Source organism: Quercus lobata, chromosome 7 (assembly GCF_001633185.2).
Source record: "Quercus lobata isolate SW786 chromosome 7, ValleyOak3.0 Primary Assembly, whole genome shotgun sequence".
NCBI classification, from domain to species: domain Eukaryota; kingdom Viridiplantae; phylum Streptophyta; class Magnoliopsida; order Fagales; family Fagaceae; genus Quercus; species Quercus lobata.
This window is the reverse complement of record NC_044910.1, coordinates 26,950,124-26,978,107: the sequence shown is the minus strand read 5'-3', so window position 1 is coordinate 26,978,107 and position 27,984 is coordinate 26,950,124. Positions and strand designations below refer to the sequence as shown.

At 33.9% G+C, this 27,984-nt stretch overlaps 3 protein-coding genes across 7 annotated transcripts; all 3 read right to left on the bottom strand.

Annotated features, from left to right (window-relative positions):
• Positions 1 to 574: 574 nt before the first annotated feature.
• LOC115953147 lies at positions 575 to 27,984 on the bottom strand. Its single transcript, XM_031070673.1, has 2 exons — positions 27,465 to 27,984; positions 575 to 983 (listed from the first exon to the last, which is right to left on the bottom strand). The coding sequence occupies exons 1-2, from the start codon at positions 27,734 to 27,736 to the stop codon at positions 635 to 637; spliced, it is 621 nt and encodes a 206-aa protein (XP_030926533.1). The 5' UTR covers positions 27,737 to 27,984; the 3' UTR covers positions 575 to 634.
• LOC115953150 lies at positions 1,723 to 2,679 on the bottom strand. The gene is made up of 2 exons (XM_031070675.1): positions 2,126 to 2,679; positions 1,723 to 1,872 (listed from the first exon to the last, which is right to left on the bottom strand). Exons 1-2 carry the CDS (start codon positions 2,585 to 2,587, stop codon positions 1,765 to 1,767), a joined length of 570 nt encoding a protein of 189 aa, XP_030926535.1. The 5' UTR covers positions 2,588 to 2,679; the 3' UTR covers positions 1,723 to 1,764.
• Positions 17,353 to 26,147, bottom strand: LOC115953151. Of its 5 annotated transcripts, XM_031070676.1 has the most exons (8): positions 25,687 to 26,147; positions 25,137 to 25,232; positions 24,350 to 24,388; positions 22,834 to 22,889; positions 22,672 to 22,734; positions 22,503 to 22,563; positions 19,021 to 19,278; positions 17,353 to 17,689 (listed from the first exon to the last, which is right to left on the bottom strand). In XM_031070676.1, the coding sequence occupies exons 2-7, from the start codon at positions 25,160 to 25,162 to the stop codon at positions 19,221 to 19,223; spliced, it is 303 nt and encodes a 100-aa protein (XP_030926536.1). In that variant the 5' UTR covers positions 25,163 to 25,232; positions 25,687 to 26,147; the 3' UTR covers positions 17,353 to 17,689; positions 19,021 to 19,220. The 5 variants fall into 5 exon arrangements, 2 of the variants coding, with proteins under 2 accessions (XP_030926536.1, XP_030926537.1); XR_004083656.1 differs by lacking the exons at positions 24,350 to 24,388; positions 25,687 to 26,147 and having other exon boundaries at positions 22,834 to 23,052; positions 25,137 to 25,645; XR_004083657.1 differs by lacking the exons at positions 24,350 to 24,388; positions 25,137 to 25,232; positions 25,687 to 26,147 and adding an exon at positions 23,201 to 23,935 and having other exon boundaries at positions 22,834 to 23,052.

Here is a 27,984-nt window from a genome sequence, read left to right as displayed (position 1 = left end):
TTTTGAAACCCATCATCCCCCATTCCCGCCAACACCAACCCTATATTCTGTTTTCGCAACTCTCTCTCTCTCTCTCTCTCTATCTCTATCTCGCTCTGGTGTATTGTAATTGAAGTAAAAATAAATCAAATAAATATTTGTATTAAAAAAAAAAAAGAAAAAAAAGTGGCACGTATGAGTAATAAATGTAAAAGTGAGGGTAAAATGGGGAATAAGAATAAAAAAATGTTGTGGTACGAAATACCGATTTCAGGGATTGGGTTTTTTGAATTATAAAACCTTCATTCTCAGACTTAGAGAAAGACTTTTCTTGAATTGCTTTCCATTCTCAGACTTAGAGAAACCACCTCTCTCATAAAAGATGAAAAAAAATAATAATTTCTCACCTATGAGAAATAAATAGGTTCAAATAAAAAGGAAAAGGGTTGTCTATGTGAATGATAAATAAAAATCGCTCTGTTTTGTTCACTCCGACTCAGAGTCGGATAGACTTGCATTCAATACTAACAAGTGATATACATTCAAACGTAACAAATTAAAATTGTAAAATTATCATCTTTCATTACTTCATGAACTAAGTACAAAGAATTCAAAAATCATATACAAAAAGAATCATCATCAAACATGTAGATCATCAATGAAGGTGATGGAACTTGGATTTCTTGGAAAGATTAATCTCTGGCTCAGGCTTAGGGATGTCTCTCAAATCCACCAATTGAATCTTTCTTTTGGCCTTTTGAACTTGTTGGTATCCAAGTTGTATCTTTCTTTTTGACGCTTCAAGTTTCAACTCCAATGACTTCCTCTTCTCCTCTTCCTCCTTTTGCGCTTTCCTTTTCCGCCATGCAGCCAAATTAATCTTGACCACAATCCTCTCTTTCTTTTCACCATTCTCGGCAATATTACTAGCAGCAGAAGACAACGTTGAGATCGCTTCCTTCTCGTTGCCGGCACTATTACTGGCAGCAGAAGACAACGTTGAGATTGCTTCCTTCTTGTCGCCATCATCTTGCTGCTTTGAAGGAAACCCAGAAGCAGAAGCAGAAGCAGAAGAGAGAGTCCTCTTCAAACCCATACGAGGGTTAGCATCTAAACCCATAGCCACACGAGTTCTTGCATCTAAACCCAAAAGCATAGCCATGGCCATGACTACTGAAATCTTCAAGAGAGAGTATTTTTGCTTACTGAAATCTTGAAGAGAAAGTATTTTTTAGTTTTTTCTTGCCTAAGTGGGATATATATATATATATATACACATCACTCTCCGACTCACACACGGAGACGGAGAGACTCTCACTCTCTGTTTTGTGATCACCGACTCATAGGAATACTTTCATCCCACGCAACCCCAACTAGCCGTTATTAATTCAATCTCTTTATTTAGTTTTTATTCTCCTCTCCAACTCTCCAACTACAAGAACTGAATTTAATTTCATTCAAGCATAGAAAAGGATTTCTTCTATACCCAGTAAAATTAAACTCCTTCAATAATTTACACGGCCAAAGGCATCTATGACATTGTCACGTATATTAATGCCAAACTGCCACGCTATCCTCCACCATAAAAAGATTAACTTGAGCAATTGATTTCATAATAGGAATGAAAAGGCCTTGAAATATCATGCATTACAAGAATTAATAAAAGTTTTACACTTTTTGAATAACATGATAGTATTGTACGGTGTACCTGCTTGCTGCAAGGGCAACACCGATTTGAATGAATTGACCAAAAAGAAAAACAGAGAGAAATTTCCAATTGAATAATCATCTTGAAATATTCCCATCTCTCAAATTGTTGAAATGGGCCGTGGGATCTTTCTTCTTCTTTTTCTTGAAATGTTTAGAGGCAGCTTTCAACGCCTTAGTCCAAGCCTGTAATGAAACAGTGTAAAATATAATTAGAAAAATGCTTTTTTGTTTTTTTTTTTGTTTTTAATCAGATGATGAACCAAAAGTAAATTGCACTCAATAGAGACAAAGTTTTCCTACAAATTTTTTTTTTTTCCTCTCAAAAGGGCTTATTAATTTCAGGTTGATTTATCTCAAAATTTCAGATTAAAAAAATATAGAAATAAAGAAAATAAAATAATAGAAATTCTCTAGAAAGAAATAGGAATAGAAATACCCTTGTGGTGTGTGGGAAACAAGTAAAAGTGGGCTTTAGAGGAGTTGGGGAGAACTCAGATGCCTTGGTTTTGTTCTTGTGCATGTGCTTCATCTTCAAAACATTGAGATTAAGATTGATGTTGAGCTTCTTCTTGATGTTGTAAGTGACTTTCTTCAAATTGGTTTTGTTGCTCAACACCATAGCACCACCACCACCAAATGAGATCTTTCTATTTGTAGGTGTCATGAAATCCAAATCTTCAAAATCAGAATCCAAGTCCATGGCACTGTAAGCCCGAGGGACCAAAGGGGACCATATTGAGCTCTGCGTGTAGTCAAAGTCGAAAGCCAATGACTTGTCAGGGAATTTGCAGAGAAGCTCTTTTGACATCAATGGTTCTAAGTAGTACACCACTTTTGTAGTGCCCATAACAAGCCTCTCTGTCTCTTCTTCTTCTTTTTCTACTTTGGACATAGCCATATCTAAGAGAGATCTTGTTCTGAATCTTCTATATAAGATACTCTCTACATAAACTGTTGTGATCTTTTTTGCTTTCTGTTTCCTTATTTGGACCGTTTGGGACTTGTGTTTAAAGCAAACGTGGGGGAAGAAAGAACAAAATGATGTTTTGGAAAGTTACCGTTACATTTTCGATTTTAAATGTGATGTGCCTCTAAATTTTATAAATTTTACCAAAATTTAACTTGGCATTCAGTAAATTCAGTTCTATAAGTTTAAAAATGTTCAACCAAGTCCTTCCGTTTGATTCCGTTAGCTGTTCCGTTAGTTTCGTATATTTTTTAAAAAAATTTGTTAATTTCTCCGTTAAAAAAATCCATAAGAAATCCTATCAACTCAGTTCTCTTCTTCTCCTCTCTCTCTCACTAGGCCAGACCCAAGGAGCTCCTTTTCAAGCTTCATTCATGGCCAACCACCAAGGTCAACCGCTCTCCGCTCCTCACCGGTCACTGTCCGGTTCCTTGGCGGTGGTTGTCTTTCTCTTAACTCTATTCTACTTCAAACCTTCATTGGAGTTCCAACCCATGGCTGGGCTGCTGTGTTTTGGTTGGTTTCAAAGTTTTTTGGATTTGGTGAACAACCTGGTTAAGCTCTCTCTCTGATCTGGTCTGGGTTGTTGGATTATTTCTCTCTAATCTAATATGGGTCTCCTCGGATTCTTTCTCTGTTTGATCTGATTTTGGTTTTCAAGTTCAATTTTTAGTCAAATCTTTTCTTATTTCTGATTTTGTTTGTAAAAACCAAATGATCACAAAAAAGAAAAACCCAAAAACATTGTTTCATTGTTGAATAAATAATCACTGTTGTGGGTAGCAAATTCGTAAATTTTATGTGATACTGATGGTTGACGTTAGATCCTATTGTTCAAGTTTGCTGTGCTTTGATCTGAATTTGCGTATTAAAATTTTGCGACCGTTTGGATGCCATTTTTGGTTGTGATGAATGTAAAGAAATTTTTCGTTGTTTGTGTGCTGGGTTCGTTGTGTGTTCTGGGATTTCTTAATTTTTTTTTTTAATTTAAATTAATTTTTTGACTTTTTTTAATATAAAAATTTAAGGGAAAAAAAAATGCACTTAACAGTAGATCATTAACAGAAGAAGCTAGTGGAAGGCTTTTTTATTTTTTTTATTTTATTTTTTTATAAGTTTATGGGAGTTAGGGTGTGTTTGTTTTGGGTGAAAATCATTTCCGGAAATGCTTTTCCGTAAATGAGGTTGTTTGGTTGGTCCGGAAAATTCAGACCGAAAAAAAATGCCTTTGATCACGGAAATCAATTTACACTTCCATTTTCACTTCAAAGTATTTCCGGAAAAAGAGAGAGAGAGAGAGAGAGCGTGCGCGCGTGAGAGGAGAAAACCGAGCTCTAGTCAGTCCGACAATTGCCGGCGTACTCCGAGCTCCAGTCCGCGCCGATCTCGCGAGCTCCAGTCCGACGACCGCGATCGACGCTTCGCGAGATCTCGCCGTCAATCGCGATCGACGTTTCGCGAGATCGCGCCGTCGATCGCAATCTCGCCTTCGCGAGATCGCGCCGGATCGAGATCGCGATCGACGGCGCGATCTCGTGAAGCGTCAATCGCGATCTCGCGTTCCCATCGCGACATTGATCGCGATCTCGCGAAGCGTCGATCGCGATCTCGCGTTCCCATCGCGAGATCGCGACGTTGATCGCGATCTCGCCTTCGCGAGATCGCGATCTCAGATCGCGATCGTTGATGATTTTTTTCCTGAGTTTGTCTTTTCCTTCTTCTTTTCCAAACACCAAAAAATATTTTCTGGAAAATTTTTTGAAATGCAACCAAACACATGAAAACATTTTCCTTTCCGGAAAATGGAATATTTTTCGGAAATGCTTTTACACGAACCAAACACAGCCTTAGTGGAAGGCTTGAGTTGAAATCTTTTTTTTTTTTTTTTTTTTTTTAGAGGATTGAATTGGTTAAAACCAAAGTTTGAAATGAATTTTTGTGAAACTTATGATGTCAGCTTTGCATTTTAGCTTGCCAAAGGTCTTTAACTAAATTAGCACCTCTCCATGCACAAAGTGCTTGGGATCTAAGGGGAAAAAGGTTCGAATTACGGAGTTAGCAACATATGGTAATTATTTCTCAAAAAAAAAAAAAAAAACTTTGCATTTTAGCCTTTATATTAAAATAGCTCGTAACTCAAGCTTATGCACAAAAATTTTGAACAATAATAAGAAAAAGTTTTAAATTTTTTGTGAACATTGAAATTGGTGCTTATTAGTTTTAGAGTCTTATTAACGGGAACTTTTAGCGCATTTTTAAATTGACTATTTAAGAAAGGTTTTGAGGCCACTTTTATGGAAAATAAATAATATATATAAAAAAATCAATTTTTTTTTCATAAAAGTTTGCATAAATATTTCTTCAACTAATACCCCAAAAACATCCGTTTATTTTTTTTAATGAAAATATTGATTATTATTTTTAATATTATAATATAAAACTCTTTGGTTAACAATAGTTATTATAAAGAGAAATTGACGTAATGAAATTGTTTATTTATCAATTGGGATTTTAAAAAAATTGAAATCAAAGTTAAAATGAATATATGAGTTATTATATTGTAAATATATTTTATGCATTTTAAACATATTAATAATTGTTTGGTTTTAATTTTGCGCAAACTTCATAATGTTAATAAGAAACTGTTAAAAAAATCTATAACAAGAAAAACTTCATCTTGATGAATATAGAAGAGCATTCAAATTTTGAATGACACTTTTTTTTTCATAAAAAAAGAAGACAAACCTTGTAACAAACACATTGTAGAAAATCAGCGTCCGCGAATTTATATATAGTTTTCTTGAAAGAATTTTTTTTTTTTTTTTTTTTTTGTCAACCATAAAAAGAAAATGAACATCAACTGTAAACACTATTACAATGACCAATAAGTTGAGTAACAACAAAAATAGTACTGTACTAAAGACAACAAAAAATTTGAATTGAGTTAAATTGTTAATAACGTAATGCTATGGACACAATAAAAATTAAAATTCTAAAAAATAATTTTAATAGAGTAATGCTATGCATACAACATTTAAAACCTGAATTTAAAAGATATTCAATTTAAAAATTAGAAAAAAAAAATGTGGTTTCAGAATGAAGAAGATATTTGATTTAAAAATTAGATCGACAAAAAAAAAAAAAAAAAAATGCTAACCTAACCTTTTAATTTGATTTAGTAATGCTTCTTCCAGAGAACCCTGCAAGTCTTCACCATGTTCCGCTTGTACAATAGGCAAGGAAAAAGAGAGTGAAGTTCAGAATGCTAGAGAGATATCGTAACTACCCAAGATATTAGGAAAACCTAGCAGTGTACATTATATAAGAGACAAAACCAAATGGCGTGAGCAAATGGAAATGGGCAGGGATAAGTATTTGTGGTTTCAGAATGTTGGCTTAAATTCCACTTCAGATAAGCATTTGTGGTTTCAAAATGTTGGCTTAAATTCCATTTCAGATCAATGTAATGGGACACACTTTTGTAGGGTTCTCATGATTTTTTTTCAAAATAACACCTATTTTTAAACAATTTTGTTGGAGAAAATGAGCAAATTCCCCTTTCAAAAAAAAAATTCAGCATTTTGCCTCATTTCCTAAACGAATTAGAAAAATGCCCCTCTTTTGAAACTTGATTTTCTCAAAATCGAGTTATAAAAAAAAAATTTCTGAAGCCTTATAGTGGCATTTTAAGGAACCTATAGTGGCGTTTTAAGAACCTATAGTGGCGTTTTGTAACTCGAGCTCCATGAACTCGAGTTACATGCAATTTTTTTTTCTTTTTTTTACCTATAATTCGAGTTCAAGGAGCTTGAGTTTTAAAACGCCACTATAGGTCTGTAAAACGTTACTATAGACTCCTTAAAAATGCCACTATAGGACTTGACTTGATTTTGAGAAAATCGAGTTTCAAAATAGGGGCATTTCCCTAATTAGTTTGCGAAATGGGGCATAATGCTGTTTTTTTTTTCCCAAAAAGGGCATTTGCCAATTTTGTCCCAATTTCGTTAGTTAGCACGTTTTCAAAATTATTTACAAAACTAATATCTCGAATGCAATAGACTTGATTTTAGTGTGCTAAATCGAGTATAATGCACACAATTTCAACATCCAATGAAGCTCGAGACCATTAGACTTAAGTTTTATTATATAAAACTCAATTTTGTTTAACAATAACCCAAAAAACAAACCCACTCAGCTCTTATCTTGTCTCAACAACAAACTCAAAAAACAACAACAAAACAAGAACCAAACCCCAATCCTAATCCCAATTCCACACTCTCATCTTCTCTTAGGCAATCACTTTCAAAGCAATTGGCGGTGACGGTGTTGGCAGCGACAATGAGAAGGGAAAACGGAGAGTGGATCGGATGTCATTCTCTCCCTCTTCCAGCTCTAAATACCCAAGAATAAAACTAAACACCCACTTCCAACCCCAAAAATCCAAGAACAAAACCAAACACAAAACCCAAAACCCAAAACAAATACCTATATCAATCTTGGTAATTTGGCGAAGGAGAGGAAGTATCTTCGCTAAGCACAGCAGCATTGATTTTGTAGGTCTTCTCACTAGCTTTTTTTTTTCCCTCTTACTTTTCCTTGTTCCTTGTTCAATCCAGGCTAACGTTTTTTTTTTTTTTTTTCCTCTTATTTTTCCTTGTTCCTGGTTCAATCTAAGTTTGTTCCTTGTTTGATTGAACAATTATTTGCGTGTGCATTTGGGCATTGAATGAACTCGAGACCCACAAAGAGGAGAGGAAGAAGAAGAGGAGAAGTGGTTTAGAGAAGATGAAGACCTATAAGGCTAATTTAAAAGAATCGAGTCCTATGGACTCGAGTTTTATATGACAGAACTCAAGTCCATTACACTCGAGTTTCATGTTGAAATCGTCTTCATTATACTTGATTTAGCACACTAAAATCAAGTCTGTTGCACTCGAGATGTTAGTTTTTTAAATAGTTTTGAAAATGTGCTACCTAACGAAATTGTTTGAAAACTAGTTTTATTTTGAAAAAAAAAAAAAATCCAATAAGTGTTGTGTTGAGATTGAAGCTTGGTGCACCAAAATTAAGAAAGTTAAATTAGCCACATGACGCAAAATTATACTCTAAATTATAATTTAATTGGATTTTCTCTAAGCTTTACCTATTAATATATATATATATATATATACACACACACACAAACATGAGTTGGGTTCAAGTCACACCTAGTGTAATTTTAAGCAATGTTACATCACCCAATAACTTATTATTAAATTCATATTTTAAAAAACCAACCGTTGGATTACATATTCTATATGTTTTCAACATGCATGCCAATTTTCATGCCAAACAGATATAATTTACCATTCGATCCATAAACTCATCTTTTATGCATTATTTTAAACTACAAAAACTTGAATTTAAATAATTAATTGATAACATGACTATTGATCTCTGATCATTTTGAAATATGAATTCAATAATAAGTTATTGGATGGTGCAACATTACTTAAAGTTATACCAGGTGTAACTTGAACTCAACCTTATAATAATAATAATTGAAATAAGTGATGAAATCATGAAAGTGTTCGTCCCTCTATATATTAACTAGTACTCAAAAAAATAATAAATAAAAATAGAAACTAGCACTTTCCATTAAAAATAAAAAATAAATAAAATAAATAAAAAAAACTAGTGCTCAAAGTAAAATTCTTATGTAAGGATTCAATTTGTAACGATCTCAAATTCGTATTGGGTTCGAACGTTGAAGGCCCAAACAATAAATTTGTGGAGCGTGGACGTCAAATAATTAGATTAACTCCAAAAGAAAAACGATTACACTTTACGTTTATAGATGGATTAACACCAATATAACAGCCAATTTCTCCTTGAAATAAGTTAAGTTCTTTATTTCATAAGGTTTTCCTCTAAGCATCCCTGGTTTAGAAGTTCCGATCCCTTTTTCTTAATTCATTCTTCCATGTTATATACTGCTCTCTTGGTGTCATCTTCACCACACACGTGTAAGTTGGGTTCGGGGGATCCCTTCCTGTCACATCCAACACCTTCTAGAACCTCCAACCAGCAGTTGTAAGGCTGCCTCATCATTGTTCAAGCATCACCTCCAGATTAATGCGGTCAGAGAGTTAGTTGAGAGGCAATTAATGCAGAGGCAGCTGTTGTTAAAGATATTTGTTTACTTTTTCTTTCTTACCCTTGGTCTCATGCCCCACCTTTAGTGGTAATGTAGCTCTAAAGCGTGTTTGCAACAATATGGCGTTCAGGTCGTCCTCGGATTCATATTGCCGAGAAGGATTTTGTTCTCAGACGAATACTGAACTCACCTCACGTGATATCTATTCTTCTTTTCGTTTGGTTACCCTTATTACCTGATATGGGCCTCCTCGGACAGTTTTACGTCCTCAAATGGGCCACAGGCCCAATTAACACGGTTTTAATAATTATTGATTAACCGGCCCCCACATCTTATTTTAGAAGAACTAAAAGTGGAGATTGATCAAGAAAGCTACTTACAGCTTGGAGCCTAAATCAAGCACCCTGATATTCATATCTAAATTGTCCTATTTTCTTTAGATTTGAAAATGACTTAAAAATCTAGAGACCTAATTAGGAATTTGGATGAATGGTGAGTCCAAGCTTAATGGCTCAGAACATAGTAGACCTACTACCAAGAGGATCGTGCCTCAGGGACCATCCCTAGCCATGGAGGTCGACTAAGTAAACCTCTTTTACCGTATGGTTGTAGTCATCACATTTTTGTATTTATTATTTCATTCACCATCAATCTTATTTAATGCTACTTGACATGTGATTAGTTCTCTAATCCATAATGTAGAAAGACCGATAAAGGATACTGTCTTTCACTCACTCCTATTTGGACTCTCTAAGAGGCATAGGGTGACTAACTTGAGCCCCATATTCAAGGATAGTAAAATTCCAATTTTACCTCAACAGAGATCTTACAAATATCCAAACAAAATTTTAGGTTAATATATAAAATCATAAGCTTATAGTCAAAGTTTCAATAATTTGTTAAAATTTAAGAGTTTTTAAAATGATATCAGGCCTAACCAATAATAATAAGACTTGATATATTAATAAGACCATTGATCACATGACTTGATATATCAATAAGGCAACTTGATTTGATATATCAATGTGATGTTGGGTGGAGATACTAAATGACAAAATTTGAAAAGTTAAATCGATTTGTTCTAATTTATTTACATCATTCACACTAAACAACAAAGGATTTACAAACGTATGCCCTTAAATGTTTTGACAGTTTTTTTAATTCCCCATAAAAACTTTCCCAAAATAGATGGTTAATGTGTGCCCTAACATTTAGTTTCATTCTCATTTATTTGATAGCATTCACATCAAGTGGACAAAACAATAAAAGTTTTATAAAAAAATAAAAAATAATAATAAAAAGAAGACTGAGAAACATAGATGAGAAACATTTCAAAGCTATATGATAAACTTGTAAAAATGTAAAATGTGATTAATTCATGTATTCATTATATATTCAAAGTGCCTATTGAACAAAAAAATTGATAAAATATTAAGAGTTTGAAGAAGGGAAGCATGGAAGAATATGTTTATTTAATACTATGAATGCCTTATAATTAGAGAAAGTTATACCATTTGATTTAGTTAATTCAGAATTACAATATAACAGTCTCCACTTGAAAAACTAAATTTATACCCCTACGTGATTAACAGTTTAACACTGCAAAATTATCAAATCTAAAGGAAAAACACATTGGTTAAACCAACCCACACATTATATTCTCCCACAGTTATGATAAACCAAATCAGTTAAAGCACTAGAGAAAAACGAAGTAGAAAACCAAAGGAGAAAAAGCTGAGTTCCAAATTCCAAACCCTGACAAAAAAGGAATATTAATCTCTCCAAACAAACTGATTGGGTATAAACAATCTTACAATGCCAAAGAAGAAACTTAGTATCTAAACTTAACATGAAGAGCTAAAAATGCTCCATCACAACAGAAAACACAATCAATAATATTATATATTAAAAATTAAAAAAAAAAAATCAAATATTGGGAAACCTTGGACTTGGATTGAATTGCTCCTCTCACATACGGTACCAAATTGGCATCTGAAACCACCATTGTCTGTTGCTATTACCAAATTGGCATACTCCACTATGACCACCAAACAATAATTTTGAAACCCATCATCCCCCATTCCCGCCAACACCAACCCTCGATTGGTTAGGGATGGTGTTTTGTAAATTTGTAATTGAAGTAAAAATAAATAAAATAAATATTTGTATTAAAAAATAAGTGGCACGTATGAGTAATAAATGTAAAAGTGAAGGTAAACTGGGGAGAAAGAAAAAAAAAAAGTTGTGGTTCGAAATACCGATTTCAGGGATTGGATTTTTTGAATTACAAAACCTTCATTCTCAGACTTGGAGAAAGACTCTTCTTGAATTGCTTTCCATTCTCCTTTACAACAAGAAACCACCTCTCTCATAAAAGATAAAAATAAAATAAAAAAGGGTTCTCACCTATGACAAATAAATAGGTTCAAATAAAAAGGAAAAGGGTTGTCACGTATGTGAATGATAAATAAAAATCCCTCTGTTTTGTTCACACCGACTCAGAGTCGGATAGACTTGCATTCAATATTAACAAATGATATACATTCAAACGTAACAAATTAAATTTGTAAAACTACCATCTTTCGTTACTTCATGAACTAAGTACAAAGAATTCAAAAATCATATACAAAAAGAATCATCATCAACATGTAGATCATCAATGACGGTGATGGTACTTGGATTTCTTGGAAAGATTAATCTCTGGCTCAGGCTTAGGGATGTCTCTCAAATCCACCAATTGAATCTTTCTTTTGGCCTTTTGAACTTGTTGGTATCCAAGTTGTAGCTTTCTTTTTGATGCTTCGAGTTTCAACTCCAATGATTTCCTCTTCTCCTCTTCCTCCTTTTGCGCTTTCCTTTTCCGCCATGCGGCCAAATTAATCTTGACCACAATCCTCTCTTTCTTTTCACCATTCTCGGCACTATTACTAGCAGCAGAAGACAACGTTGAGATCGCTCCCTTCTTGTCGCCATCATCTTGCTGCTTTGAAGGAAACCCGGAAGCAGAAGCAGAAGAGAGAGTCCTCTTCAAACCCATACGAGGGTTAGCATCTAAACCCATAGCCACACGAGTTCTTGCATCTAAACCCAGAAGCATAGCCATAGCCATGACTACCGAAATCTTAAAAGAGAGTATTTTTGCCTACTGAAATCTTCAAGAGAAAGTATTTTTGCGTTTTGTTTTTTCTTTCCTAAGTGGGATATATATATACATCACTCTCCGACTCACACACGGAGACGGAGAGACTCTCACTCTCTGTTTTGTGATCACCGACTCAGAGGAATACTTTCATCCCAAGCAACCCCAACTAGCCGTTACTATTTCAATCTCTTTATTTAGTTTTTATTCTCCTCTCCAACTCTCCAACTACAAGAACTGAATTTAATTTCATTCAAGCATAGGAAAGGATTTCTTCTATACCCAGTAAAACTCTAGTAAAATTAAACTCCTTCAATAATTTACAAGGCCAAAGGCATCTATGACATTGTCACGTATATTAATGCCAAACAGCCACCCTATCCTCCACCATAAAAAGATTAAATTGGGGAGAACTCAAGAACAAAACTAAACACCCACTTCCGGGCCCAAAAACCAAGAACAAAACCAACACAAAACCCAAAACAAATACCTGAATCAATCTTGGTAATTTGGCGGAGGACAGGAAGTATCTCCACTAACCACAGTGGCACTAATTTTGTAGGTCCTCTCACTAGCGCCTTTTTTTTTTTTTCCTTGTTCCTTGTTCAAGTTGGGCTAACGTTTTTTTTTTTTTTTTCCTCTTATTTTTCCTTGTTCCTGGTTCAATCTGGGTTTGTTCCTTGTTTGATTGAACAATTATTTATGTGTGCATTTGGGCATTGAAGGAACTCGAGACCCACAAAGAGGAGAAGTGGTTTGGAGAAGATGAAGACCTGTAAGGCTAATTTAAAAGAAATCGAGTCCTATGGACTCAAGTTTTATATGACAGAACTCAATTCTATTACACTCGAGTTTCATGTTGAAATCGTCTTTATTATACTCGATTTAGCACACCAAAATCAAGTCTATTGCACTCAAGATGTTAGTTTTTTAAATAGTTTTGAAAACATGCTAGCTAATGAAATTGTTTGAAAACTAGTTTTATTTTGAAAAAAAATCCAATAAGTGTTGTGTTGAGATTGAAGCTTGGTGCACCAAAATTAAGAAAGTTAAATTGGTCACATGGCTCAAAATTAGACTCTAATTTATAATTTAATTGGATTTTCTCTGAACTTTACCTAGCTATATATATATATATATATATATATATATTATATATGAATTGGGTTCAAGTTACGCATGTTGTAATTTTAAGTAATGTTACACTATCCATTAACTTATTATTTAATTCATATTTTAAAAAATCAACCGTTGGATTACATATTCTATATGTAATACTTGAAATATGTGATGAAATCATGAAAGTGTTCGTCTCTCTATATATTAACTAGTACTAAAAAAAAAAAAAAATTCTAGTGCTCAAAGTAAAAATCTTTTTTTAGAAGAACTAAAAGTGGAGATTGATCAAGAAAGCTACTTACAACTTGGAGGCTAAATCAAGCATCCTGATATTCAGATCCAAATTGTCTTATTTTCTTTAGATTTGAATATTGTAGGACTTAAAAATCTAGAGCCCTAATTTGGAATTTGGATGAATGGTGAGTCCAAGCTTAACGGCTTAGAACATAGTAGACCTACTACCAAGAAGATCTTGCCTCAATGACCACCCCTAGCCATGGAGGTTGACTAAGTAAACCTCTTTTACCGTATGGTTGTAGTCATCACATTTTTGTATTTATTATTTCATTGACCATCAATCTTACAGGTGCTTAGTTCTCTAACCCATAATACAGAAAGATCGATAGAGGATATTGTCCTTCACTCACTCTTATTTGGACTCTCTAGGAGGCACAAGGTGACTAACTTAAGCCCCATATTCAAGGATGGTAAAATTTCAATTTTACCTCAATAGAGGTCTTACAAATATCCAAACAAAATTTTAGGTAAATATATGAAATCATATGCTTATAGTAAGAAGGCCATGCGACCATGTTACTTGATATATTAATAAAACCATTGATCACATGACCTGATATATCAATAAGGCAACTTAATTTGATATATCAATGTGATGTTAGGTGGAGATACTCACTAAATGACAAAATTTGAAAAGTTAAATTGATTTCTTCTAATTTATTTACATCATTCACCCTAAACAACAAGGGATTTACTAATGTGTACCCTTAGGACATATATTAGTAAACCATTTTAAGAAACTTTTTTATGGGAAAACTAAAAAGTAATTAATTGTTTTGACAGTTTTTTCAATTCCCCATAAAAACTTTCTCAAAATGGATGGTTAATGTGTCTCCTAAGGGCACATATTAACTGGACCCAAACAACAAAAGCTTGAAAAATTAAATTCAACATTTAGTTTCATTCTCATTTATTTAATAGCATTCACATTGAGTGAACAAAACAATAAGAGTTTTATTTAAAATAAAAAAAAAATAATAATAATAATAAAAAGAAGACAGAGAAACACAGATGAGATATCGGTTCAGTACTAATCTACCAACTAGAATGGCCTATTTTCACTAGTAAGTCTAATATATAGAATGGTACTATTTGAATGTGTTTTTGTATTGGTAGACTGACTGGTAGGATAATTACTAATTGTATTGGATGATTCAATAATTTTATTAACTTCCTTGATCAGACCTTCATGGCCAAATGTGATTTATGGGTTTGATCTATTTTATTTGTTTGTTTATGAGTTTGGTAATTGCAAATGGCAGTGGTTTTGTCTTTTTGGCCAACGACTCTATTTTTAAGAATCATCTTGTGGTTTCAAGCGATGGTATGAATGGTAGTTTGGGTGGTTTGTGTGACAACGTTGTCTATGTCTTTTTGGCTGAAATGGTTAGAGAAATGGAGTAGAGAAAAGAAAAAGAAATTATTATTAGAATTTAGTAGAGATAAAGATTAAAGCTAATTTAGGTGTTTATTTCTTAATATAACAAAAGTGGAGTTTTCTATGTTAATTTAGTTAAAATTGTGTGAATGCTTTAAACCAATAAATATGTAATAAATCCCTTAATCACCTTCCTCCTCTTGTACCTTAATTTCCAAACCATTAAAGCCTCAATTCCTCTCTCCCATCCCTACTATTCCCTTTTCCTACCCTTAATGTAATGTTGGAGTATTTGGCTATCATTTTAGTAAGTCTCACTAACAAAGAGGTGAGTATCAAGCTCAAAATCTTATTAGAAGTAGAACAAAGTTAGAGGTTTAAGATAATGGGGAAGGTTACTTCAAATAAATAGATGAATAAAAAGAGAGTAAAGGTGATCACACAAAAATATTGAAACCTCACAGCAAAAATGAAGGTCTCAACCTTGGGTGGAAATTTATGCCTTCGCCTTTGTCATCTCAACAAAGAAACAACTATCATTGCCGTTTTCTTCATCTTCATCTTCTCTCATGAGCTCATCTTCAACTTGATTTGAGCAATTGTGGTGGGGAAAAATCAATGAACGAAAACAAGCTTGAACGACTTGATTATGGAAGTCATGAGCTCGTCTCCCTCTAAACCGTATGCGTCTCAATCTATCAAAAACATCCTATCTTGATTTTACTTCCACTCTATCAAAAACCTTCTCAAGTTCATCTCCCCTAAATCAACCTTCTTGATGCATATTTTTTAAAGAAATTCAAATTTGTGAGTTGGTTTTAAAGCAATATTAAGGGTGTAGGGGCTAGGGCCCAAAATAATGTATTGGGCCTTGGACCTTGTCCGAGGACACTAACAAGTCCGAGGAGGAGAAGATGACTTAAATGATTCACATTACAAGTCTCATCAGTGGGGGATGAAGGGAAGAAGGTCCAAGGAGGAACTCCTCCTCGAACACGACAAATGCAGACCAAGTGTGTACTCTAGCAATTGGAATGCGTCCCATGAACATGTGAGAAGGAAGAAAACTCAAAATATCTAAGGAAAAACTGTCACCACCACATTAAATGCACTGCAGCTACTTTTCTGACCGCATTAATGTGGAGAGGACCCTTGAACAATGTTGTCTTGGCTGCCACAACTGACAGAGGGCTGAAAGGGGTGTCTGATGGGATGGGTACTCAAGTGGGGATCCAGATGATCAACAAGTGTAAGGTCTAGATGATCAAAAATGAACTATATAATGTGGAAGAGCCCCCATGAGGAAGGGGTGGAAAAAAGAGTGAGAGAGAATGCTGTAGCATACTAAACAACCTTAACATTGTGATCAGTATACGTTAAATCTTGAGCTCCTCGGACTAAAAATTCATTGGCACTGACATCTTTTATTTGTGCTTGATTGTCTCTTAACTCCATACTAGCCGTTGTCCAACTCATCAAGACTTAGTTCTTTGACCCATACTCTACAAAATTCATTGTATTGAGCTTATTAGACCAGGATTCCATACATTTGGGCTTGGGCTTAAAATCTTGCCCTTACAAAGGGTAAATTATATACTTGATCCATAAAATTTTTAAGTTGATTTTGGTCCTTTAAATCTAAAAAAGGTTGGATTTGGTCTCTGAAATTTCAAAAAGAGATCAATTTCGCCCCTCCATAAATGGGGTTCATTCAACTTTGTTTATTAAATAAGTGGTTGGTTCAATTTGGTTCCTAAAAAATGAGGTGCGTCTTAACATAATGCGGATAATGTAAACTGAATAATTGATTAAGGGACCAAACTTTTCCTTTTGAAATTTTAAACACTGAAGTTGAATTTGAAAAATTTGTGGGACTAAAATCAAACATAAAAAAAATGTTAGGCATGTAAAGTATAATTTATCCTAATAATAACATTAAAAAAATTGAATTTGTGAAAGAATTATTAGGCTTCTTTGACATGCAATTTTTTTTCATTCTATGGGGATTAGGAAATTTTCTCAAAAATATTGACCAAACCTTATTGTTGCCTTGGGTTTGATTGGGGATAATGCATAATTAGCACACAACATAATGGTGGTAAAAAAGTAAGACTTTCGTTTTTTTTCTCATTTTGGTGTACTTACAAATTTATTTAGTGTGGGCTTCTCCAATTTTTCAAGGGCACATCATCATAAGTTGTTGAAAACAAAGCTACTTACAGCTTGGAGGCTAGATCAAGCATCCTCACTACAACAAAGCTGACTTTTTTCAAGGGTCAAAATCCTTGAAAAATGTATTAAAAAACCTCGAGAAAATTTATTTTAAGAGTCTAATCAACACTTAATAACCTTCGAAACTTATGCCGTCAAAAAGGAAATTTTGAAGCCCTTTGTGGCCCTCAAAACAAGTGCTCTACCTTATTTTGAGTATCAAGAGGCCCTTAAATAACCTTATTTACCAAGGGTTAAAAGATTTACAAGTACAACCCTTGATAAATAAAGTTATTTAAGGGTTTCTTGACCCTCAAAATAAGATTTTCTTTATTTAAAAACAAAAACCACAATTGTGCACAAAAACCACATAATACAACTAAATACATCAAAAGTCCAATGTATAAAACCAAATAAATCAAAAGTCCAATGTACTATAACTAAATACAAATATAGAAGATAAATCCATTTAGCTGAAGAACTGAATTAACAGTTTTTTAAGCCACAATTCACCATCCTTATTATAAACACAAGATATTGCCCAAAGTGCTTTGGTTCGAACGGTCACATCAGGGTCTAAAGTAAAATTAGAAAGGAGAGGTTCTAAACCATTTGCTCCCATGACTAGTTGTTGACTATAGGGATTATTCTGGACAATAATTGTTACAACTTCTGCCACCTTTGCACGAATATTTGAGTAAGAGTTTTTCAAGTAACCAAGGGGAGGAACCAAACCACCAATTGAGTGAAGATCTGTAGCATATGCATTAACAGCCAAAACATGAGGCATACTCTTGACACAACTAAAAACAAAGGATAGGAAAAGTGTGCACAACAAGTATATACAAATAACTAGCTACACAAAAAACCAACCCTTCAAAATCTCTTTAACTCAACTAAATCAGTAGTAAGACTGTAAGACAAAGGAAAGAAAAAGCGTGCAGAACAAGAATATATGAATGGCTAATGAAATCATTAGTACTGATGACTTAAATCTGTGACCTCACCAATAACCTTTCTTATGCAGATTCGAAGTGCCATTTTACCCAAAGGTCATTGGCATAATTACTTTTGAACTTTTTATAAATGATCTTTAATAACTAAAATTTCTGCACTAGAATCTTGCTGGATACAGTGATCTTTCAAAGGAAATTATCCTCATTAACAAATATGAAACCATAACATTAACATAGACTAAAAACAATTTGAAAGCAAGTGATGGAAAATAATATTGAAAACTGCAATGATTATAATGCAATGTACTTGCTCCATGTAGAATATCATATTTACAATACACTGACATGTAAGGGCACTAAATAGAGAATTGAGTAGTCAAGAGCGTTGTCATTTAAAACCACAGCTACTAAGTAAATTTTATTAAAAAGTGTCCATCTAGTCATCCCAAATATCAGATATGATGCATCCTTGTGACTCTGAAATTCGTTGTCTTTTTCTAATTGTTTTGGTTCATGTACACTAAGGCATGAAAGAATTGATTAAGCCACAGACAAACTCCAATTCATCATATGAACTAAACGGAACTGCTCCTCAGAAAACAGCAAGATAAGAATGAACGTCGTAATTGGAATGTGCTTTAATGTTGCTCTCTGAATCTCAACTAGCTGTGAATTCTCAGTGTTGAAAGGACAGAGTACCCAGGCCTAGAATTTATGTTTAATAGTTATAAGCTAACCTGCACCTATTCTTTTGTTAAATACACTACAATTCCACAGTAATATGCTTGTAGTGTATTTGGAATGCAGAATTGTTCAGCCAAGGATTAACTAGAAAGACATATTAGACAAAGAACAAGAGACAGCATGCAGTAATCTGAAATGTCTGAGGTGTTTATGTCACATAGAATCTCTCATCACATACAGCCATGTTTTGAGTAACTAAAATTAGTAAAAGAACTTTCACCCAAAGAATAATTTCCAAGTCTACATAACCCAATCAGGTTCATTGCTCATGCTTGATAGATTACACCTAAGGGACTAACAAAACATCAAAAACACACAAACATTCACAGATTAATCCAATTCAAACACACCCCACAAGTGACTAGCTTGAGTTGATCTTCATACCTTAGTGATAACTACTAGATTGAGCTGATTGTGAGATGATATAACTCAACATTTGCATCATCATATTGTCATAATGTGTTCTTTGTTCTGCCATTTGAGTAGCTTGTTGTTCCCCAAAATGTCTTCTTTGTTCTGCCATTTGAATAGCTTGTTGTTCGAGCATGCTTTTGAGGTGCTTTACTTCTTCTTTCAACTCTGTATCAGCCTTTAAAGGTTATTCTTTTAGGTTTCCTCTTACTTCTAATCAAATCAGCAAACCTAGACAGGACATTAACCCCATGAGCACAATTGTTGCAATATCACTGGCAGCTAGGATCACATAATCGAACCATCTAAGAAAAAAAATATTTTATATTTTATATTTATGTGATACATATTATAAATGTTTTCAATGGCCTTGGATCAGATGCATGTCACACAGATGTATGAGTTGTGTACCACACACACACATATATGTTAAACTAAAATTTACTCATATATTGATGTGCTAACAAAAGATAATTTTAAAAAAAGAAAAGAAAAAAGATTCAACAGTGCTTAGAACTAGAATAAGCTACAAATCTTTCATAGTTTGAAGAATAGAGGGACAGCACCTTGGATTTGTGCTTTTTTTCTCAGTTATAGCAATCTAGCATCAGTTACCCCCAAAAAACCCATACAAGCAGTCAAAAGAAGCTGACTGCTTTAAAATGTAGAGCCAGCAAGGGATTGCAGCAATAGTAATTGCATCCCCAGCATCTTTCGTCATAACTAAAGCAAAACCTACAGGAAATTACATTACTTTAAACACCTAAAAACAGTGACAAAGTCAAATTCCTCACATGCAACTTTACACAAATCGCACACACATCCTAGTACCATAAAATTTCCATTAAAACAAGTTTGATTAGGATTTGATTCTCTGGGAAATGCAGAAGACTATGATCAGAATCAATGCATGAAGTTTATCCACTATGAAACCTTTAACTTAAATAAAGAGTTTTAAAAGTAATTTTTACTAAATTTTAATTACAAATGTTTTATTATTTAAACCCAAAAAAATTTAAAATTGAAATACTTGTGCAAGACAGAGCAAATAAAAAAAATACAGCTGTGAATGCATGTATGCAAGCATGCTCTTGAATTTACTGCCGACACACCAGAATATTTTTTTCAAAAAAATTATATACCTAGTCCTCAGAGTTTTAGACAAAAAAATTGCACTTAATACATTAGCAGAGCCCTGTTCTGTTATGACAGGTACTTCTCAACAGTATATACCTAGTCCAACAAATCAATCTTATTGCTTTTCATCCAGAAGAAATAGTTAACCACATAATGCAATTGAGAGTACAGGCGTGCAAGGTTAAGGCAGATCTGCCCTTGATAAATGGCATGTATGAGATAGTAGGAGAGAAAAACTCTATTTGGCATGGCATTATGAATAACCTGCATGTTTCTTTTTCTGTTTTTTCCTTCATTGCCAACCAATGTATTTAATGATTCATGAATCATTCTCCTTCGTGCATGGTTAGAATTTGGCAATGGTTATGCATCAACAAAAATATTTAACAAGAAAAAAGAAAAGAAAAGATAGTAACTCATCATTCATCAATGAAACCAATGACTTGGCAGTGCTGTTCAAGCGAGGGTAATCAACATAGACGACGAACAAGCAACCAAGAAAGCCAGCTACCTAGCATTTCTTATTCTCATCATGGTACACAAAAGCCCCTAAAGACATAACAAAGTATCTAATGATAAAGACCTGATAAAGTTAAACAAGTAGTCTCTGATGATAAATATTGCAATACAAAATCTTGAAAAATCAAACAAGAACTCATATGAGTTCATAAATGAAAAGCAGGAACTCTTTGTGAGTTCATACAACAAAAAAACAGGACAAATTCTTGATATAGAAATTAATATGATACTTAGGAAAATTATTTTATGGTGTGACTGTCCTTATCTTCGTTTCTTTAAATTCTTTTGGGCAGGGTAGATCCTCAAAAATCATTCTAATAATAAAGTTTCAAGTAAAAAATAAAAAATAAAAATTAAGGGTGCACATGCTGGTACAGTAAACTAGCTTAAATAAACAAAATTATAGGTTGAATATGTTGACCTTAGATTGTTCTTTTTCTTTACTAATTAAAGTCTTCTTAACAACCAACAAAGAATAGACAAAGAGTGAGAGAAGGTTTGGCAAGGCAATGAAATAGAAATAAGAAAGAGCTTAGGTTTTCCCACTTTTGAAATATAATCCAAGTGGTGAGTCTTTGATGACAACCAATGGTTATCTGGCCTCAGCTCTCCTCTTAACCCCCTAACATTACTACAGTTGCTTCTTCCAGATGGGACTGAAATGCAGCATTGTATTCTTTTTGGTTCATGTTTGCATTTCATTAAAATCAAGAACTTCCTAAACGACAAAATATGCTTATTCCTTTAGTCTGGCTTGTTATACCAAACCCTAAAAATGAATAGTTAATTTTTTTTTATTTTATCAAAAGTATGTTGACTAGGCCAACAAAAGGAATGTGCGTAGTAGCTAGTAACATATATAGTTGCCTTTCACTATGTTGAACATTCATATATACTTTATAATAACTTTCCCAAGAGATATAGCATTGACTTGACTTATCGTGGCTAAGTGAAAATTTTCTTTATGCATGCAACTTTATGATTGAAAATCTGTTCATCTTCGGCTTCAAAAGGTAGTTTAACTTTAACCTTAAATATTGGGCAAACATAATTTCTTTCTTAAGAAAGAAAATTTTACCACATAGTTATAGCAAAAATTGTTCAATCTCTTACTCTTAGTCATGTTATCTAGGAAAGTGTTCATAATTTTAAGTTAATGGTTACCTACATATATAGCAAGAAGATAAAGATATGCCGCCCCAGAATTCAACATATATTGTGCTAGACGTTGGACTTCAATTTGAAAATTTAGTCTGCATACTGTCCATATGAGTTGGGGAAGCTTCGGGAAAATCAAAAAATTGGACTAGTCAATCATAATAGATAGAAATTTTTGGTTTGGTCCAGTCTTCCAAGTGGTTCGATCAACACTACTAGTATGTGTGTGTGTGTATTAAAGATATTTGTTATGGTTAGAATCCATTAATATGACTATGTATATACACACACCCAAAACTACCCATCCCTAACCTAAATGGGATCCTCACTCTTGCTATACATATACACAAGAATTAAATTTAGAGCTGCTGTATTTGGTGACCAAATCTGATAGTTTAGCATGTCAACAACAGAGAAAATTGCATATGATATAGACAATTATACGCACTATAATTGACCTGTGTCTTTCTCAGAAAATTGCCAAATTCTACTACTACTACTACAGCTATGAAAAAATTGTTATTTGTAATTGTTGTAACAATGTAAGTTGGAAAATGCAAAGAAACTGAAGAGTAGCAAAGGATTTTAAAATGCTTTCCAGATTCTGATTTACATGTTTATAAGGATGAGCCATTGCTTACCTGTTCAAATCAGATACTGATTTACCCTTTGAATCTTTCTTCACCACAGGTTTTGGAGTCTCTGTCACAGAAAATAATTCAAATAGATTTACAACAGATTCACATTCTGAAAAGCAAGATTTAGTAACAAGTACTTATGCACAGATAAGAAAGTTACTGCTCCTTATACCTCTTCTGCGCTGCCGCCAAGCTCTGAATCTCCTTGTAAAACTTACAGATGCGGTACACAGACCTGCACCCACATTCAAAGACATAAGAACCACAGATGACAATGAATTGCAGACTCCTAATAAAGGATCTGATGACAAGGACATCATTGGTTGACAATTACCAATATAGAAGAATTGTTGCCGCACACAAAATGATATTCCTTTGAGCTTTGTATAGCTGCATAAGACGACTCCAAAATATGCATTATAACCACAGTTGATCCAAAAGGCAAGATGGCATTAAGTAAGAGTGCAAGTAATGACACCCAAGTCATTACTTGAATATTGAATAAATAGGTGTATCTGCTAATGGATAGTGTCTAGTGATTAACTGCACAATTCTGTTGGAAAGGATGAAGAAAAAATAGTTATAAATGGAATGTGGATTCTTTTTCATGACTTAAACTGGTGGTGAAGGCATGATTTAAGATTATTTAAAAAGAAGAAGAAGAAGAAGATCAAGGCAAGACATAAATCAGAGAAAATTACCAGAATATAATATGTGATTTGTGTTAAATACAGTGAAAATGTGTAGCAAGAGTCCTGGAGTTATTTGCAAATTAGAAATTGAAAGGAGATTTGATCATGTTAACTGGGAGACCCTCCTCTATCTGCTAGAGATATGGCTTTGGGGAAAAATGGACAGGCTCATGTATATCCTCAGTCATACTTTCTGCTCTTACCAATGGAAGCCCTGTTGGGTTCTTTAACGTTATCTCTAATTTTGTTTATTCTTGTAATGGAGGTGCTTAGTAAGATGATTGACATAGACTAAGAAGAGGTTGGCTATTGGGTGTTGCGGTGGTGGGGAAAAACAGTGAGTAATGGCAACTATAGAATCTGTAGTCTTAGGATCTGTCCTAGAGTTTCTGATAAGGCAAAAAAAGCTACGTTAGATGGTACTTAATTGTTTGACAGCTACTTTTCAAAGGGAAGCAAATACTCCAAATACCCCAGTCAACACAAACAGTTATGTACTGGCCTACAGCTTTGTGCTCTTTCATAACAATCACATTCACACCAGCATATCTTCCGAATTCCTGCATACCTCTAGAGCCACTGATTGCAAACTACATACTATCCAAAAAAAAATCATTAGCCATAAGAGTCCCCTTCTCCAATACATTGCATCTGGGCATATAATGTTTCTATATTCCAAATGGGAGCAATTAAATTTTCATGGGCAACTAAGCTTTTGCACTCAAGGTTTCAACCTCAAATTAAAATGCTATATATAAACATGTAGGAGAGAGAGTTCAAATTATAAAAATTTCTAATACCCATTCAATTTCAAAGCCCTTATGTTCTAAATCAAAGATTATACTACAGAAAATGATAATAAAAAAGTGGAAATACAATAACCAAGGTTTCATATATATACTTCATGAAAAGATTGGATATTATGTTACTTATTAAAATATCAGGAACAGAGAAACATAAAAATTGAAAAGCAAAATCACATAGACATTATGATGAACATGTGGGGGGCACACTAGAAATGTCAGTGTTTAACGCAAAAAGAATTAGAGAAAGTTGGTTAAAGATGAAGAAGCATCCTAGTCCTTGAGGATTGGTTCTATCATCTATCAAAAAAAAAGAAAGAAAGGTGCATACATGGAAGTAACTAATCAAACTTACCTTACCTGAAGACTTTGGGCCTTCTTAGAAATAGAATAGCTTCAGAAAATATAAATAGAAAGAAATGCGTTACTAGTTGATGACAAGTGAGAGACATGGTTCGGGCTCAGCTGGGTTTTTAATAAGAAGCTATGAAAGAAGTAGGACTGTTGCTAGCTATAGCTACAACAGTTATACACTTTTTTTTAAATGCAGCAAAAGACACATTTAGATGCTTATAGAGTTCCATTCCCATAAATACCCTAGAAACCTGCATACTATCACCTCCATCATACTCCAACAAGACCAAGGTGGGACAAAAATCCACAATAAAAACTATCTAGACCTAGCATATTTACCCATTCATACGCTTCAAAGCACCTCAGCTTACTTCCAATCCACCCAACACCCCTATATCAATAGTCCATGGGAGAATTACGTCCTCTGGAGGTCTCCTCCCAAATATTTCAAAATATAAACTCTTAATAAGGAATAATGTCATTCATTCTTAATGTTAGCCTCATTAAAGAAAAAAAATACTCGTATAAACACAGCAAAATCAAATCGTATAAACAAACACAGCAAAATCTCCCAAAAATCAGATGAGTATTTAAACAAAGCTTGAAGGAGCAAATTAAATCACACACCAAAAGCTTATATTCACCAAAATTGAACCCTAAATCACACACCAAAACTGAACCCTAATTGCCACATTCAATCAATAAAACCAAATACAGCAATAAAAGCAATGCACAATATTCAATCAGAGATTAGAAAATAAAAAATTAGGGCATCAAAAGGTACAGACCTTGATTGAGATTGGCGAAGATGCATGTGGAAGCAGATCTTCGTTGGTGCTGCTGACCTAACTTGCCGGAATATTCCTTACTCCGATCAGAGATTCCTGCAAACCAAAATTTTTGCAGAGAAAATGACAGAGAGAGCAATCAAATGAAAAAGAAATCAAAGAAAATAAGAGCCTAAATACTCTAAGATTGTAGAAATTTGAACAGAGAGGAAGAGCGTAAATTCAGAGAGGGCTTTTGTTTCCACTGAGTTAGGCTCTTCGAATCAGTTTCAATGGATGAATTTGAAAAATCTTTATAAATTTTAGAGTGGAAACCAGCGGGCCCTATTTCCAGCAATTATTTTAACGGTTGAGAAAGTTATTTCAAGAGTTGTGTTAGCTTCCTTCTCAAAAAAAAGAGTTGTGTTAGCTGATTTCAAAGGTACTCAATAAGTGTAGTAATAGTGTCATATTAGTGTTTGTTTGGATAAACTTTAGTGAACCCTTGAAAAGAAAGGGTCGAAAAAGGTCAAGTTTCTTGTAAATCAAAACCTCTAGCACTCCAAGGTACCTCTCGTAAGTTTGGAACAGTGAACTTCACTGGAAAGCTAGCTCTGTGGTTTCAATCTTTCAAACACTCTTTTCGAATCAAAAGATGATTGGGCAAATAAAATATATTTTTATATGAAGGACAAGGCATGGATTCTTGATGATCTTGATTACAACATGGGGATGGCAAAAGCAAGGGAAAAGATCCTGAACAAAATAAATCAAAAGAGAGAGGACATATCATTTTTGGCTCAAGTGGGCTCTTTTTGTGGTTCAAAGAAGCAAGAACAAATGGCTGAATGCCTACTAGACTTATTGGTTGGGCAAGTCATGCATGTAAGATTGTGCACGGTTTGCTCAGCACGCTGATGAAAATATGTAGCAGTATCTGACAAGCTCGCTTGAGTGGGCTTATGCTCTCACTCGAGCAAGATTCTTCATACAGCACATCACAAGCAGTTTCAGGAGTCAGTTATTTCTTCAAAATTTGACAAAGGATTACAACCTCTACCTAGATTTCATTATTGACAGATATTTGCCAATCTAAATCTAACACCACTAAATAAACCCTCTCTAATTGTATAAGAAAATTCCAAATTCTAACAGAGTGGTTCATTTCAAAGATCAATGACATTTCTGAATAGATCTAGATTAAAAAACATGGCAAATAAACTTCAATAAACAATCCCACAAAGCCAAAGAAAAAACCAAGTATCTAAACTTAACATGAAGAGCTAAAAATGCTCCATCACAACAGAAAACACAATCAATAATATTATATCTTAAAAAAAAAAAAAAAAAAATCAAATATTGAGGAACCTTGGACTTGGATTGAATTGCTCCTCCACATTGAAACCAAATTGGCATCTGAAACCACCATTGACCGTTGCTATTACCAAATCACTATGACCACCAAACAATAATTTTGAAACCCATCATCCCCCATTCCCGCCAACACCAACCCTACATTCTGTTTTCGCAACTCTTTCTCTCTCTTCTCTGGTGTATATGTATTGTAATTGAAGTAAAAATAAATAAAATAAATATTTGTATTAAAAAAAAAAAAAAAAGTGGCACGTATGAGTAAAATTGTAAAAGTGAGGGTAAAATGGGGAGTAAGAAAAAAAAAATGTTGTGGTTCGAAATACCGATTTCAGGGATTGGGGGTTTTTTGAATTATAAAACCTTCATTCTCAGACTTAGACAAAGACTTTTCTTGAATGAATTGCTTTCCATTCTCCTTTACAACAAGAAACCACCTCTCTCATAAAAGATAAAAATAAAATAAAAAAGGGTTCTCACCGATGTGAATGATAAATAAAAATCCCTCTGTTTTGTTCACTCCGACTCGGAGTCGGATAGACTTGCATTCAATACTAACAAATGATATACATTCAAACGTAACAAATTAAAATTGTAAAATTATCATCTTCATTACTTCATGAACTAAGTACAAAGAATTCAAAAATCATATACAAAAAGAATCATCATCAACATGTAGATCATCAATGACGGTGATAGCACTTGGATTTCTTGGAAAGATTAATCTCTGGCTCAGGCTTAGGGATATCTCTCAAATCCACCAATTGAATCTTTCTTTTGGCCTTTTGAACTTGTTGGTATCCAAGTTGTAGCTTTCTTTTTGACGCTTCAAGTTTCAACTCCAATGACTTCCTCTTCTCCTCTTCCTCCTTTTGCGCTTTCCTTTTCCGCCATGCAGCCAAATTAATCTTGACCACAATCCTCTCTTTCTTTTCACCATTCTCGGCACTATTACTGGCAGCAGAAGACAACGTTGAGATTGCTTCCTTCTTGTCGCCATCATCTTGCTGCTTTGAAGGAAACCCAGAAGCAGAAGCAGAAGAGAGAGTCCTCTTCAAACCCATACGAGGGTTAGCATCTAACCCCATAGCCACACGAGTTCTTGCATCTAAACCCAAAAGCATAGCCATGGCCATGACTACTGAAATCTTCAAGAGAGAGTATTTTTGCGTACTGAAATCTTGAAGAGAAAGTATTTTTGCGTTTAGTTTTTTCTTGCCTAAGTGGGATATATATATATATATATACATCACTCTCCAACTCCCATACGGAGACGGAGAGACTCTCACTCTCTGTTTTGTGATCACCGACTCAGAGGAATACTTTCATCCCAAGCAACCCCAACTAGCCGTTACTATTTCAATCTCTTTATTTAGTTTTTATTCTCCTCTCCAACTCTCCAACTACAAGAACTGAATTTAATTTCATTCAAGCATAGAAAAGGATTTCTTCTATACCCAGTAAAACTCTAGTAAAATTAAACTCCTACAATAATTTA